The sequence below is a fragment of the Pongo abelii genome, chromosome 16 (assembly GCF_028885655.2).
Source record: "Pongo abelii isolate AG06213 chromosome 16, NHGRI_mPonAbe1-v2.0_pri, whole genome shotgun sequence".
NCBI classification, from domain to species: Eukaryota; Metazoa; Chordata; class Mammalia; order Primates; family Hominidae; genus Pongo; species Pongo abelii.
Window position 1 is genome coordinate 24,781,665 of NC_072001.2, and position 13,791 is coordinate 24,795,455.

A 13,791-nucleotide genomic window follows, 5' to 3' on the forward strand; every position below is an offset into this window, starting at 1 on the left:
ATGTCTTAACCTTCTGAATTGTTTGTTCTCTCATTTTCCATGTTGTTAAGGAAAATAAGAGGCTAAGTGAGACTTATTAAATGTGCATGTAGTTTCTCAGATCAAGATAAATGCTCACCTGTTGCAGAACGGGACTCTGCTCTTGCTTCACCCAGGATGCGTTTCCTAGTTCCTTCCTAGAGTGGGGCCACACCCTACTCCAGCCCTCCAGACCCAGCTCCCTGCTCTGACATGATTCCACCAGACTATTCCAGCTGTCCTCCCTGGACCTAGATATTTTCCTTTTTTTTTTTTTTTTTCTGAAATGCAGTCTCACTCGGTGGTCCAGGCTGGAGTGCAATGGCGTGATCTCAGCTCACTGCAACCTCCGCCTTCCAGGTTCAAGCCATTCTCATGCCTCAGCCTCCCAAGTACCTGGGATTACAGGCATGTGCCACCAAGCCTGAGTAATTTTTGTGTTTTTAGTAGAGACAGGGTTTCACCATGTTGGCCAGGCTGGTCTCGAACTCCTGACCTTGTGAATTGCCCACCTCAGCCTCCCAAAGTGCTGGGATTACAGGTGTGAGCCACCACACCCAGCCAACATTTTTTTAACTAAAATACTTATATGAAATTTATTTTATTGTGGTATGTAGTTCAGTAAATTTTGACTTCTATAGATTCACGTAACCCCCATCATCATCAGGATGGAGAAGTTTCATCACCCTAAAAGCTCTCTTGTGCTGCTCCTTTTTATCACGTGTTCCCTGGCCTCGTATCCTGGCAACCACTGATCTGTTCTCCATCAGTATAGAGTATTCTTTTTGAGAATGTCATGTGAGTGGAACCATATTTTAAGTAACGTTTTGAAACCATCTTCATTTACTCCCAGTTATATGTTTGAGGTTTATCTGCTGTTCTGTGTATTGATAGTTCTTTTTATTGCTGAATAGTATCTCGTCATGTGCATGTACAACATGGTGTTTATCCATTCTGCTACTGTGGGACCTTGTGGTTGTTTCCATTTTTCTTTCCCAATTGTAATCCTGCTGTGAGCATTTGTGTACAGATTTTGTGTGAATATAGTTTCCATTTCCCTAGGATAAAGACCTAGTAGTGTGAAAGTTGGGTCATGTGCTGAACTGTTTTCCAAAGTGGCTGTTTTAGTTTGCCTTCCCGCTGGCAATCTGTCACGTTTCTGTTGCTCTGTGTCTTTGTTAGCACTTGGTGTTCTCAGTGTTTTTTAGTTGAGCCATTCTAACAAGTCTAGTGGGATCTCGTTGTGGTTTTAATTGCACTTCCATAATGGCTAACGATGCTGAATATCATGTTCTTCCTTGCCACTCTTGTATCCTCTGTGAAGTTTCTGTTCAGATCTTTTGCACAGAAAAACTTGTATCATGGAACCAGTAAAATAACCAAGGAGAGGTTGATTAAAGTTCTGTTTATAACCCTAGAAGATTCCTGCCCTAGGGATATGGGATGGCTGAACATAGGACGCCGACACTGGACAGATGAAATAGCAGTTTATTAGTCACACATGCTCACAGCCCTGGGGGTGGGGGACACCACATGCCATTCAGTTAACGATGTGTGTTGTAACTTTTCGGGGAGGGACATTTGCAGAGACTAACGGTATGACATTCTGAAAAGCAGTTACAGATTAAAAAATCTTTAATTCTGCAGATGATAGTGTCGAACCAAGTGGAACAAAGAAAGAAGATCTGAATGACAAAGAGAAAAAAGATGAAGAAGAAACTCCTGCACCTGTATATAGGGCCAAGTCAATTCTGGACAGCTGGGTATGGGGCAAGCAACCAGGTAATCTTCTGAGTTTTGGCACTTTGAAAAGCTTGATCCGATGCTCCTTTTCTAAATGACTTGGATGGATTATTTGTATTTTTTCATAACAATTTTAAAAATGTAATTAAAAAAATTTACATATTGTGGTAAAATATACATACCGTAAAACTTGCCGTTTTAATCATTTTTATGTGTACAGTTCATTGGCATTAAGTATATTCACATTATTGCCCAGCCATCACCACCATCCATCTCTACAACTTTTGCCTTTTCTCTGACTGAAACTCCGTATCCATGAAACACTAACTCCTTGTGTCCCCAAGCAACCACCATTCTACTTTTGTCTCAGAATTTGACTATTCAAGGTGTCTCCTATAAGGGGAGTCATGTGGTATTTGTCCTTTTGTGACTGGGTTATTGAACTTCTTAGGTGTTTGGGGTTCATCCATATGCATCAGAATTTTCTTTTAAAGGCTCAATACTCGTCCATTATATATGTAAGCCACATGTTATCCCTTCATCAGTGGGCAATCAGGTTGCTTTCGTCTCTTGACTGTTGTAATGCTGCTATGAACATTGGTTTACAAGTGTCTTTTCATTCTTTGTGTCTATACCTAGGAGTGGAATTGGTCAATAATGTGGAATGCTTACATATTTATTTATTTATTTTGAGACAGCGTCTCGCTCTGTCACCCAGGCTTGAGTGCAGTGGCGCCATCTCAGCTCACAGCAAGCTCCGCCTCTCAGGTTCACGCCATTTTCCTGTCTCAGCCTCCAGAGTAGCTGGGACTACAGGCGCCCCCCACCATGCCTGGCTAACTTTTTTGTATTTTTAGTAGAGACGGTTTCACCGTGTTAGCCAAGATGGTCTCGATCTCCTGACCTCGTGATCCACCCGCCTCAGCCTCCCAAGTTGCTGGGATTACAGGTGTGAGCCACCATGCCTGGCCAATAATGTGGTAGTTTTATGTTTAACTTATTATTGTTGTTTTTGAGGTTGGGTCTCACTCTGTTGCTCAGGCTGGAATGCATTGACATAATCATAGCTCATTGCAGCCTTGAACTCCTGGGCTCAAGTGACCTTCTTCCCTCAGCCTCTCAAGTAGCTAGGACTAGAGGTGCAGGGAATTTCTCATCTTCTCTCTACTGCCTCTGAGTTGGAGATATCAGAGGGAGCCATGGCCCACTGTAAAGTAACACAATGTCCCCACCCACAGGGTTAGAACCCCTCTTCTTGAGGCAGCTCTGAGGGGAGCAGTCACATGTGGAGAGTGCAGGGCTCTGTGTCCAGATGGGGGAAGGGGGTTACCAAGGGGGTTGACCCCCCTCTGGCCAGGTGGCTGCCTTCTGACACACCAGTCTGTCTCTCTAGCACAGTGGCCCCCACACACCCAGCCTGTCAAACCTACAGCCCTCAAGAAGACTTTGGCCAAATCCATGAGCTGCTCCCTCTGTTAAGAAGGAAGCACAGCTGAAGCATGAGGAGGGCGGTAGAGCGTGTATGCTCTGGCCCATCTCCCCACAGTCTGACCAGAAGGAAGGGTCCTTTCAGCCAGGCTTGCCCAGGCTGGGGTTGGAGTGTCAGTATCAAGCCAACGTCTTCTTGCTTAATGGGTGAGCCCAGCTGCTCCCATGCAGCTGCCACCATAGTGAGGGTGAACCAGCAGGAGGCTCCGCAGCACTTTCAGGCTCAAGCTGCCTGGTGAGATCTACTCTGTGGGCTCTGTAGGCTGGTAGAGGCTTCCAGGAGGAGGAGGGGATGCAGCCATCAGTCCCCACTCCTGGGAGTCATATTTCTGAAAGCTTGGGTATACAGTAAATATTAGGCTGTGGGCTGGTTTATCTATGGATTTCATGTGGGAGGGTTATAGGTACAAGCAGTTTAAAGATGGAAATTTTGAGAGAGCAGGCAGGGATTTAGTGCTGGGTAAGGCAAGCAGTCTTGTCAAAGTAGCTCTTTTGGGGAGGCCAGAATCCTGTACCAATGTCCTCAGCAGGTTCATCAGCTGCTGGAGGAGTGCCGGACAGGATGAAAGCACAGGAGAACTTTCTGGATGATAGAAATGTTCCATATCTTCAAAGGAGGTGGGTTACATGGATAATGCATTTGTTAAAAGTCATCAAAATGTAAACCAGATCTGTGCATTTCACGGAATATAAATTATACCTCAAATCAGAAACATTTTTAAAAAGACAGATGGGCTGGATGCAGTGGCACACGCCTGTAATCCCAGCACTTGGGGAGGCTGAGGCGGGTAGATCACCTGAGTCAGGAGCTCGAGACCAGCCTGGACAACATAGTGAAATCCCGTCTCTACTAAAAATATAAAAATTAGCCAGGGGTGGTGGCACATGCGTGTAATTGCAGCTACTTGGGAGGCTGAGGCAGGAGAATTGCTTGAACCCAGGAGGTGGAGGTTACAGTAAGCAGAGATTACACCACTGCACTAGAGCCTGGGCAACAGAGCGAGACTCCATCTCAAAAAAAAAAAAAAGGTTTTCAACATTCATTAAAGGCAGAATAGCTTGTTATAGATTAGCCTCCCCACAGGAACAGTTAGAAAAACTGGACAAAAATGTGTCCCCCCTCACCATCAAAAACAATTGTTGGAAGGTAATTGGAGACCTCAGCCAGGACTTGAGTGACCAGGCCTAGGAGGTGACCCTGACAGTCTGTAGTGCTTTCCCCCATTTGGTGATTGGTCAACAGTGGAGGGCTAAGAGGCTAAGAAACTGAGTATGAAGTGATAGTTAAGAGGCTGGAGAGCCTAGCTGAATGTTTGGTGCTCTCACAGGGCTGAAATGACATATTGAGAATTTGGGTCCCAGTAAGGAGATGGGACCTTGGTGGGGATCCTGGAAGGGCCACCCCTAAGAATCCAAAAGAATAAAAAATAGACCAGCTGTCACAAAAACTAAAACCTGCCTTGAGCCAGCTTAGTACCAAACTAGATGAAGGTGATCTGCTTGAACGCCAATTGTGTGCCATAAAGTCAAAGTCAATACTCTCTGGAGGCAGATAAAAGTTTACTAGGCATGCCATAAGACAAGACAACACAAGACTAAACGAGAAAGACCAAGAAAAAAAAAAAATAGAAACATACATAGATATTAGAGTCCTCAAGTAGAAATTTTTTTTTTTTTTTTTTTTTTTTGAGATGGGAGTTTCACTCTGTCAGCCAGAGAGGAGTGCAGTGGTGTGATCTCGGCTCACTGCAACCTCAGCCTCCCACGTAGCTGGGATTGGTGATCGCCCCGCCTAGGCCTCCCAAAGTGCTGTGATTACAGGTGCAGGCCACCGTGCCCGGCCAGTATTTTGCCACAATTTAAAATAAATTTTCTTTTTTCAAGTTTGTTCTCAGACGATATTCACAAGGTCACGTGGCGGCTTACACTTCTGTAGGCCTTGTTGACAGTGCCGGCTTTTAGATACTGATGATCTTGATCTTTTTCTTATCTCCTCGGTAGAAGAATGGGATGCAGGAGGTGCTGCCTAAGACTGGGCACTCCTGGGCATTCTTCCTTCCACCAAGCAGCTGCATGATCTGTGCAGTGCAGTTGTCATCAGGAGAACCCTCCGTGGCCTCTCGTGCGGGCTTCACGCTGCCAGGGTGGCTCGTATCATACAGATCTTCGGAGGGAGGGAGGCAGGGCTCTGAGCACCGCTCCTCCTGCATCTTCTGCTCTCCTGTCCTCTCCTTCTCCCGCATCTTCTCCACCTGCCCCCGCATCTTCTCCTCCACCTGCCCCCGCATCTTCTCCTCCTCCTCCTGCATCTTCTCATCCTGATCCCACAGCCTCTCCTTAAATCGCAGCCTCTCGTCCTGCTCCCTCATCTGCTCCTCCTGCATCCGCATTTGCTCCTCCAGCTCACACATCTGCTCCTCCTGCTTCCGCATCTGCTCCTGCTTCCGCATCTGCTCCTCCTTCTCCTGCATCTGCTCCTCCTGCTTCCGCATCTGCTCCTCCTGCTCCTGCATCTGTTCCTCCTGCTTCTGCATCTGCTCTTCCTGCTTCCGCATCCGCTCCTCCTGCTTCCGCATCTGCTCCTCCTGCTTCCGCATCTGCTCCTCCTGCTTCCGCATCTCCTCCTCCTGCTTCCGCATCTGCCCCTCCAGGTCGCGCATATGCTCCTCCTGCTTCATCATCTGCTCCTCCTGCTTCCGCATCTCCTCCTCCTGCTTCCGCATCTGCCCCTCCAGGTCACACATATGCTCCTCCTGCTTCATCATCTGCTTCTCCTGCTCCCACATCTGTTCCTCCTGCTTCATCATCTGCTCCTCCTTCTTCTGCATCTCCTCCACCTGCTTCCGCATCTGCCCCTCCAGGTCGCACATATGCTCCTCCTGCTTCCGCATCTGCTTATCCTGCTCCCACATCTGCTCCTCCTTCTTCCGCATCTGCTCCTCCAGCTCGCGCAGCTCCTTCTCCTGCTTCCGCAGCCTCTGCTCCTGTCTCCACATCTTCTCCTCCTGCTTCCGTAGCTTCTCCTTCTGATCCCGTAGCTCCTCCTCCTGATTCCACATCTTCTCCTCCTGCAAAGTGTTGGTTTGAACCTCAAAAGGAAATAGACTCATAAGCTAGGTATATAAATGTAATCTATAAAATAACGGTTTTAGTCTATGATTCTTTAAAAAGAAATTTTAAGCCCTAACCCTGAGGTTTTCTGATTTCCCAGGCATGGTCCCAATTTGTAGATTTTTAGCACACTCTAGAGGATTCTATGGCGGGACCAGAACAAGGACCCAAATTTTCCAGCTCTTGGCTGGAGCCTCCCCATACCCTGCATGATCCCTAGACCATGGTCCCAGCTGGATGGGGCTCCCACACCCCCCGGGGCTGCCGCTGCTCACCTGTGGCAGCAGGATTTTGCCTGTCTCCAGTTTCCTTTTTAGCTCCTTGATGTGGAGCTGGATCTCAGACTTTTCAGTTTCTACAAGTCGAAGTTTTTCTTGTAGTTCGGCATTTTTCTCCTTCAGCTCCTCATTGGTTATGCTATGGCCGGAGGCAATAGAGAAAGGAATGAACGAAGAACAGAAAGGACCGCTTTGGTGATCGACCCTCTACCCTCGCCCCACAACCACAGAACCGTGGCACTAGAAGGGACCCAGGAATTAAAAGTCCCAGGTGGCAGGCCAGAGAGAAGACATGAGTTGCCTGAGGCTACCCCATGAGTCAGTGGCACAGCCGGCACTGGAGCTTCCCTGTGCACACATGCAAACCTGTATGACCCCCTGCCATGCTCACCTGTACCCCCCACCTCCCAGCACACCACCCACGCTAAGGGCTCTCAGACCTCCCATCCCACCTTCCCCTATCCTACGTGTTCCTGTACAGCTCCAGACTCAAAGCGTCCCTCTCCTTTGTTAACTCCTTGATATACTGCAAATAGAGAAAGGTCAAGTCAGGATACAGCAGGCAGAGGAGCAGCTGACCGACCAGTGATGACAGCTACAGTGACTACTCCACAGTAACACTTGCTCCCTCTCAATCCCACCTGACATGTTCTCAAGGCATTTCCAAGTCCATGGTATAATTTTTTTTTCTTTTTTTTTTTTTTTTTTTTTGAGATGGAGTTTCGTTCTTGTTGCCCAGGCTGGAGTGCAATAGCGCAATCTCACCGCACGGCAACCTCTGCCTCCCGGGTTCAAGTGATTCTTCTCCTCAGCCTTCTATGTAGCTGGGATTACAGGCATGTGCCACCACACCTGGCTCTCACTTGTTTTTCAAAGAACTCAGTAAGGGTGGAAGGGACAGGGAAAAAGACTGAATTGTTAGCTGGCTAACAGGGGCCCAGAGAGATGAGAAAATTTTACTATTACTGTATACAGCATTATTACAGTAATGCTGCTATTGCTATTATTACTACCACTGTTGGAAACTTTATTGAGTGCTTCACCAGGCCCTAAGCTAACAATCCCATTTAATCCTCACCACCACCATAGGAGACAGTTATCATTATCACCTCTATTGTGTAGATGAAAAACATGGGGTATTAAAGGTTAAGTGCTTGCGTAAGATCACTTAGAGCTGGGATTTCAACACCCAGGTATATCTGATTCTCTAAACCCATTCTTTTGGTGGGGGTAGGGGCACAGATAAGGAGGAGGAAATTAATCCTTTGTTGATTTTTGAAAGAACGATACATTGGCATAGTCCAAACTTCAGAAGGTACAGAAGGGAAATATCTCCCCGCAATACTGTTCCTCTCGCCTGAGTTTTTTATGAATCCTTACAAACATGTTTTATGTATATTACCATAATACGTACACACACAGAGACACACACACACACGTACATGTGTTCCCTCTCTCTACACAAATGGTAACATACTAAAGATACTCTTCTGTACCTTCATGGTACAAGTACCCTAATCCCCACCAAGGATTTGACCAAGGGCACAGCCAAGTATGGGCAGGGTGGGCACTTGGCCTCAGAGCTCTGTGTCCAGTGCTTGCTCCCCACAGCGCCCCGAAACTCACTGACAGCAGCTGACCCAGCCCCAACCTGCCTCTAACAACCACATACAAAAGCAGCAAGAAATGGCCCATGCTGTCTTCTGGACAGGACACTGCATCCTGCAGAAGGGACCTTTAGGCTCATTCCTCCATCTGTGAAGCTGGGCTCCCAGGGGACCGGGTAGGTGATTGGACTCACCCTGTCCGCCTTCTTGTGCTGTGTGGACACAGCAGAGAGAGCCCGCTGTAACTCTCTTGCAAAGTTCCAGGAATGATGCAGGCATCCTGCCAGATCCTTGGATTCTTCTGGAATGAGAGAGGTTGAGATGCAGCCCAAAGGCCTGTGAAAATGCCAGGTTGAAGGAAGATGGGGTGCCCAGATTCCCACCTTCAAATTTCCTAGCAGCATCCTGGCTGTAATAGAGCGCTGTCTCCAGTTCAGTTTTCTGACACATAAGGATTCGTATGGTATGATCCTGGGCCTTTGGGAGAAAAGACAAGCAAGTGCTGAAAGAGAAGCAAAGAAACCTTCTCCAGATGACAGGAGGGAACTTCACACCCTCCACTCACCTCTAGCTGCCTCCTTAGGGCTTGCTGATATTGGTGGCTTTCCTGCTTTTCCTATAGGAAGAGGAAGACAGAGCTCTTACTAGAGGGAGGCAGAGATGGCACAGCAAGAGACATGCCCCCAGAATGGCACCACTGCCCCAGGACAGGCCCACCCATGGGACCAGGTTATCAGGGACCCTGTGGGGATGGGGTGGAATCTGGGAGGTGAGCCTTCCTCCCCGTACTGGGAGTAGGCGAGACGAGACTGGGGCCTCTACATCTGAGTGCCCCCGAAACCCAGCAGTCATGTCGTGAGCAAAGAAAGAAACCATGTTACTTCTTTCAGCTGAGCTCGGTTCTGTTGTTTCTGTGGGGAGAGTCAAAGGAAGGTGACTGAGGGTAGCCCCTCGATTCTATTCCCCAGGCCAGGAAGCGGTAGGCAGGGGTCAGGAATGGATTTTAAGGGCAAAGTTCTTAGACCCAATGGGAACATGAACTGATCAACTCTCCTTAATGCCCAAAGAAAAAGGATTTGGGTCTTTATTGGTTTTTGCCCACAGCCACAATACTGAAAGTCTGAAACTAGATTCTCCAGAAAAGACAGTAACAGAAACCTTCAGACATGGAATGTGAGAAAAGCCCACCCTTCTGCTAGCTTGTGATTTAGAAAGATGTGTTCATTCAACAAGCATTGAGCAAGCACATAGGGGCCAGGGACAGTTCTTCCCAGCTGGGATATAGGACGGAAAAGGCAGACAGGAGCCCTTGGCCCCAAGGTTTCCATTCTAGTGAATCTTTAAATCCCAGAGTCTCAGAGCAAACAGAAACCTCTAATACTCTAACTCTACCTCCTCAGGAAATGGAAGCCCAAAGAGGAGAGGAGTTTACAGCAGGCCCTGGACTAGAGATTAACACAACAACAACAACAGCAACAACAACAACAAATCTGATTTAAGCTTCACACATGTAAGTAAAACATTACCACCCCTATTTTACAGATGTGAAAAGAGAGGTCCAAAGAACTCAAGCAATTTGCCATAAATCGTGTCCCTCGCAGATGGAGAGAGAGGTAGGATTCAAACCCAGAATTCTTAACCAGTACCCAGCAGTTCTTCCTTCCACAATCTCAACAGTTACCCTCGACTTCCCCTTGTGCCCCTTGTCCTCAGGAGACCAGCCAGCCAAGACTCACATCCTCAGGTGAATGGTAACCACCAGAAGTGGTTTTCTCAGGGTTAGTGCCATTATTTATTTTCTTCTGTTTGCTGTCGGTTGCTCCGGTACCAGCACCAGCACTGTTCCACTGATGATCATCTGTAAACTGTGGAAAAGAGAAGCAGTGATACTCATGAGAACTACAAGCTCCTACAGTCACTTTACAGTTTATACAAAATACTCTTATAGACTATCTGATTTAATGCCACCGACAACTGTACAAGGTGTTGTTGCAATCACTTAGTGACTGAGAGAGATTGATACCATGGCTAAAAGAAAGGCAATAATGGAACCGAAACTCATTCTTCTGCCTCCGAGCTCTGGGATTTTGCCACAAATCAGCAGCTGCCAGGGACCAAAACCAGAGGCAGAGGTAGAAAAGTAAAAGTCACGTATCCTCAGGGCAGAAGGCAGCCTTTCTGTTAAATCTGGGAATTGAACAGAAAGAGGACAACCCAAGCTTCATTTTGGAGAGAAGTCTGCTAGTCTCTTAGAAATATATGTGTGACTGTCATCCCTAAGAACATTAATGTTTTGTCTCTCTCAAGAGAATCAAGGGAAAGTGATGCTTCAGAAAGATGCCCCATATGTATCCTGTGGCACTGAAAGTACCCCAGGTTGAGATGAGATGAGGAAGATTCAAGTTGTCAAGTTCAGTTTCCCAAGGTCTCTTCCACAGAAGATGAGCAAATCTCACTTCAAAGATCACTGACTGATGGGCACTCTGGTGCCAGAACCATGGAGAATTCAAATATGAGGTGGAGAACTTAGGAAAAACTGTTGAAGTCTCTCTGGAGAGTAGAAGCCTGGGAGAAAACCAAACCCGTTCTCCCATTGCCACCCAGAGACACTCTCAACATTTTGAGTTCACAAGGGAGGTGTAGGCTTTTCAAACAGTCAACTTCTGTGTTAAGGGAGTAAGGCAGCCTGAAACTTCTTGATCCTAGGTCACATGGTCCCCACTCCCCTTCCAGATGGAAATTTGTGCTGCAACCAGCGTAACCAGAAACGGGGTGAGAACACTTAGGGGATGGGTCCTAAGATCAAAGGCCAGTCTTGCAGCAGTAATGACAGTTCCTGGAGGGACTGTGCCGTCAGTACATTCCACTCCTCCGTGGGGTGGTGGGGGACGGGTGACATCAGTGCTATGCCCAAGTTGCCTCTTTGAGATTGGGTTGGGGTTCGCAGGGTTGGGACCCAGGTACTTGGAGACATGAGCCCAAACAGCCCAAGGAGGTCAGCCATGGGGCAGCGGTAGGCAAGGGCAGAGTATGGAGCGGGGAGCCCCAGGAGTCACCTGCCCAAAGTCACCCTGGGGTGACTGGTGAGGGCAGGTGCTGGGGCATCCAGTTCCTTGGAAACATGAACCTGAAGGGCCCAGGGAGGTCAGTTTTCAGGCAAGAGGAGGTGAGGGCAGAGTACAGAGCAGGGAGTCCCTTGAGTCACCCGCTCAAAGTCAGGTGAGGGCAGGGGTTGGGGCTGACACAAGATTTTGGTTGAGGGAGCCCAGAGGCATTGGGGGGGCCCAGCCTGGTGTACCTCTGGAGTGACATGGACTCTGACAGCTGTTCTGCCATCAGAGGGGACCTGGGGCTGGGTTGGGGTTGGGGTCCCGCAATCCTATGCGTTTTACCTGTTCCTTGGCCTCAGGCAATTTGCTCTGTTGGTTTTTTTCTGACATCATGGGGAGGGGAGGGAGGTGGGGTTGGGGCCACATTGGCGTGATCCAGGCAAAGGCAGTGATATGCCTCCAGTCACGTACCACGCAGCTATGTGACTGAGCCACAGGAGGCGTCACCAGGGTCACACTAGAATGCAGAATAGGGGTGTGGCCTTAATGCTCCAAGCCCATTGGTCAATGAGAAAGATGAAAGGGAAAGGAGGCGGGGTCAAGCAGCCACGTGTCACGAAGGTCCTGTGATGTCACAAGGAAAGGCGCCCATGCAACTGCTGTCCCCACCCACTCTAGGAGAGGGGTGGGGCTGGCTTTCACTTTCTGAGCTTTAAAACTTTATCACCTTAATTGAGGTACAAATCCTATTATAATGGAAAATTTACAGCATGCTTGATGATTAATAAAGCTGACTATATTCTCCAACATTCCAATAAGGTAAAATAATCACAATAATTTCTCTTTTTTGGAAAAAGTTTCTCTTATTCTCCTACATTATTAAGGGTTTTTTTTTTTTTTGAAACTAGAGACATGTCTAATATATTTAAAAACACAAAGCTTTTGAGGTGGGTGTGATGGCTCATGCCTGTAAACCCAGCACCTTGGTAGGCTGAGATGGATGTATCACCTGAGATCAGCAGTTCAAGACCAAAATGTTAGTATTTTAGTGTGTATTTTAGTATTTATTTTAGTATTTAATACATCATTTAGGGCTACTTGTAGCCACAGAAAGAATAAATCTGATTCAGTGACTTAAAGAAATAGAGATTTCATTTTTGTCACTTAAAACGTGCAGAGGAAGGCAGTCCAGAGTTCTTTTCAGTTTCCTGATACTTCCTTAGCCATGTTTTTATTCTTTTGGTTACAATGTGGCTGCTGTTTTTCCAGGCCTTGGATTGCCTTCCAAGGAGGGAAAGAAGAAAGGTCAAAAGGCTGAGTCTGTCTCTTTTTAGCTGAAAAACGTAGATTTCTCAAAAATTTTAAGATTATACTGCAATTCAATTTTCATTCTTTTTTTTTTTTTTTTTTTTTTTTTTTGAAACGCAGTCTTGCTCTGTTGCCAGGCTGGAGTGCAGTGGCACAATCTCGGCTCACTGTCACAACATCTGCCTCCACTGTTCAAGCGATTCTTCTGCCTCAGCCTCCCTAATAGCTGGGAATACAGGCATGTGCCACCACACCCGGCTCATTTTTTTTTATTTTTAATAGAGACAGGGTTTCACCATGTTGGCCAGGCTGGTTTTGAACTCCTCCAGAACTTGTGATTTGCCCACCTCTGCCTCCCAAAGTGCTGGGATTAGAGGTGTGAGCCACCGTGCCCGGCCTGCAATTTTCATCTTTTGGCTGCAAATAAGTTATGTCACTATTCTCAGCTTGGGGAGTGTTTAGCTCACATATTGCTTCCTCTCTGTTGACAGGTTTTCATGAAGGGTGTAAAAGGGAGGGAACAACCAATCATTTGTTAATGGTTTGGTAGAGAAATGCCAGGTTAATTAAAACAACAAAAAAGGCAAAAAAAAAAAAAAAAAAAAAAAAAAAAAAAAAGATTTATGAATAGGTACTGAATTTTATCAACTGCTTTTTTCTTTCTTGATTGAGCAATGTTTTTTCTTATCTTTTTATGTTGATAAGGTAACTTAACAGTGATTGGCTTTTGAATGTTTAACATTGCACTTCTGGAATTAAATCAACTTTGTTGTGATATGTGATTAATACCATATTATGTGTGGTTGAGATGGGCTTGCTCATATTTCACTTGGTAATTTTGTACTTAACGTTCACAAGAGAAAGTGGAGTCTAAGTTTTTCTTCTGTTTTTTTTTTTTTTTTTTTTTTGCCATGGAGTCTCGTCCTGTTGTCCAGGCCGGAATGCAGTGGCATGATCTTGGCTCATTGCAAGCTCCGCCTTCCGGGTTCACACCATTCTCCTGCTTCAGCCTCCTGAGCAGCTGGGACTATAGACGCCCACCACCACGCCTGGCTAATTTATTGTATTTTTTAGTAGAGACGGGGTTTCACCCTGTTAGCCAGGATGGTCTCAATCTCCTGACCTCGTGATCCACCCTCCTCGGCCTCCCAAAGTGCTGGGATTACAGGCATGAGCCACTGCGCCCAG

General features: G+C 46.9%; 2 protein-coding genes across 17 annotated transcripts in view; one reads left to right on the top strand and one right to left on the bottom strand.

The window, feature by feature from the left end:
• The window catches only part of HERC2 (HECT and RLD domain containing E3 ubiquitin protein ligase 2), a 299,653-nt gene that overhangs the window by 53,595 nt on the left and 232,267 nt on the right, over positions 1-13,791 (top strand). For all 13 annotated transcript variants that reach the window (XM_063716530.1, XM_063716528.1, XM_063716533.1 and 10 more), the window contains one exon: positions 1,666-1,800. In XM_063716530.1, the coding sequence (XP_063572600.1) occupies positions 1,708-1,800 (93 nt within the window). In that variant the 5' untranslated portion in view covers positions 1,666-1,707. The remainder of the gene's footprint in view (positions 1-1,665; positions 1,801-13,791) is intronic.
• LOC129050408 (golgin subfamily A member 6-like protein 7) overlaps positions 3,306-13,791 on the bottom strand; it is a 29,883-nt gene continuing 19,397 nt past the window's right edge. Inside the window, exons 1-8 of one of the 4 annotated variants that reach the window (XM_054532434.2) lie at positions 11,638-12,060; positions 9,982-10,110; positions 8,811-8,861; positions 8,629-8,722; positions 8,440-8,546; positions 7,106-7,164; positions 6,636-6,777; positions 3,306-6,338 (exon numbers count right to left, since the gene is read on the bottom strand). In XM_054532434.2, coding sequence (XP_054388409.1) covers positions 5,208-6,338; positions 6,636-6,777; positions 7,106-7,164; positions 8,440-8,546; positions 8,629-8,722; positions 8,811-8,861; positions 9,982-10,110; positions 11,638-11,721 — 1,797 coding nt within the window. In that variant the 5' untranslated portion in view covers positions 11,722-12,060 and the 3' untranslated portion in view covers positions 3,306-5,207. Of the gene's footprint in view, positions 6,339-6,635; positions 6,778-7,105; positions 7,165-8,439; positions 8,862-9,981; positions 10,111-11,637; positions 12,061-13,791 lie in introns of those variants that run through there. The other 3 variants (XM_063716537.1, XM_054532436.2, XM_063716538.1) reach the window with 3 other exon arrangements.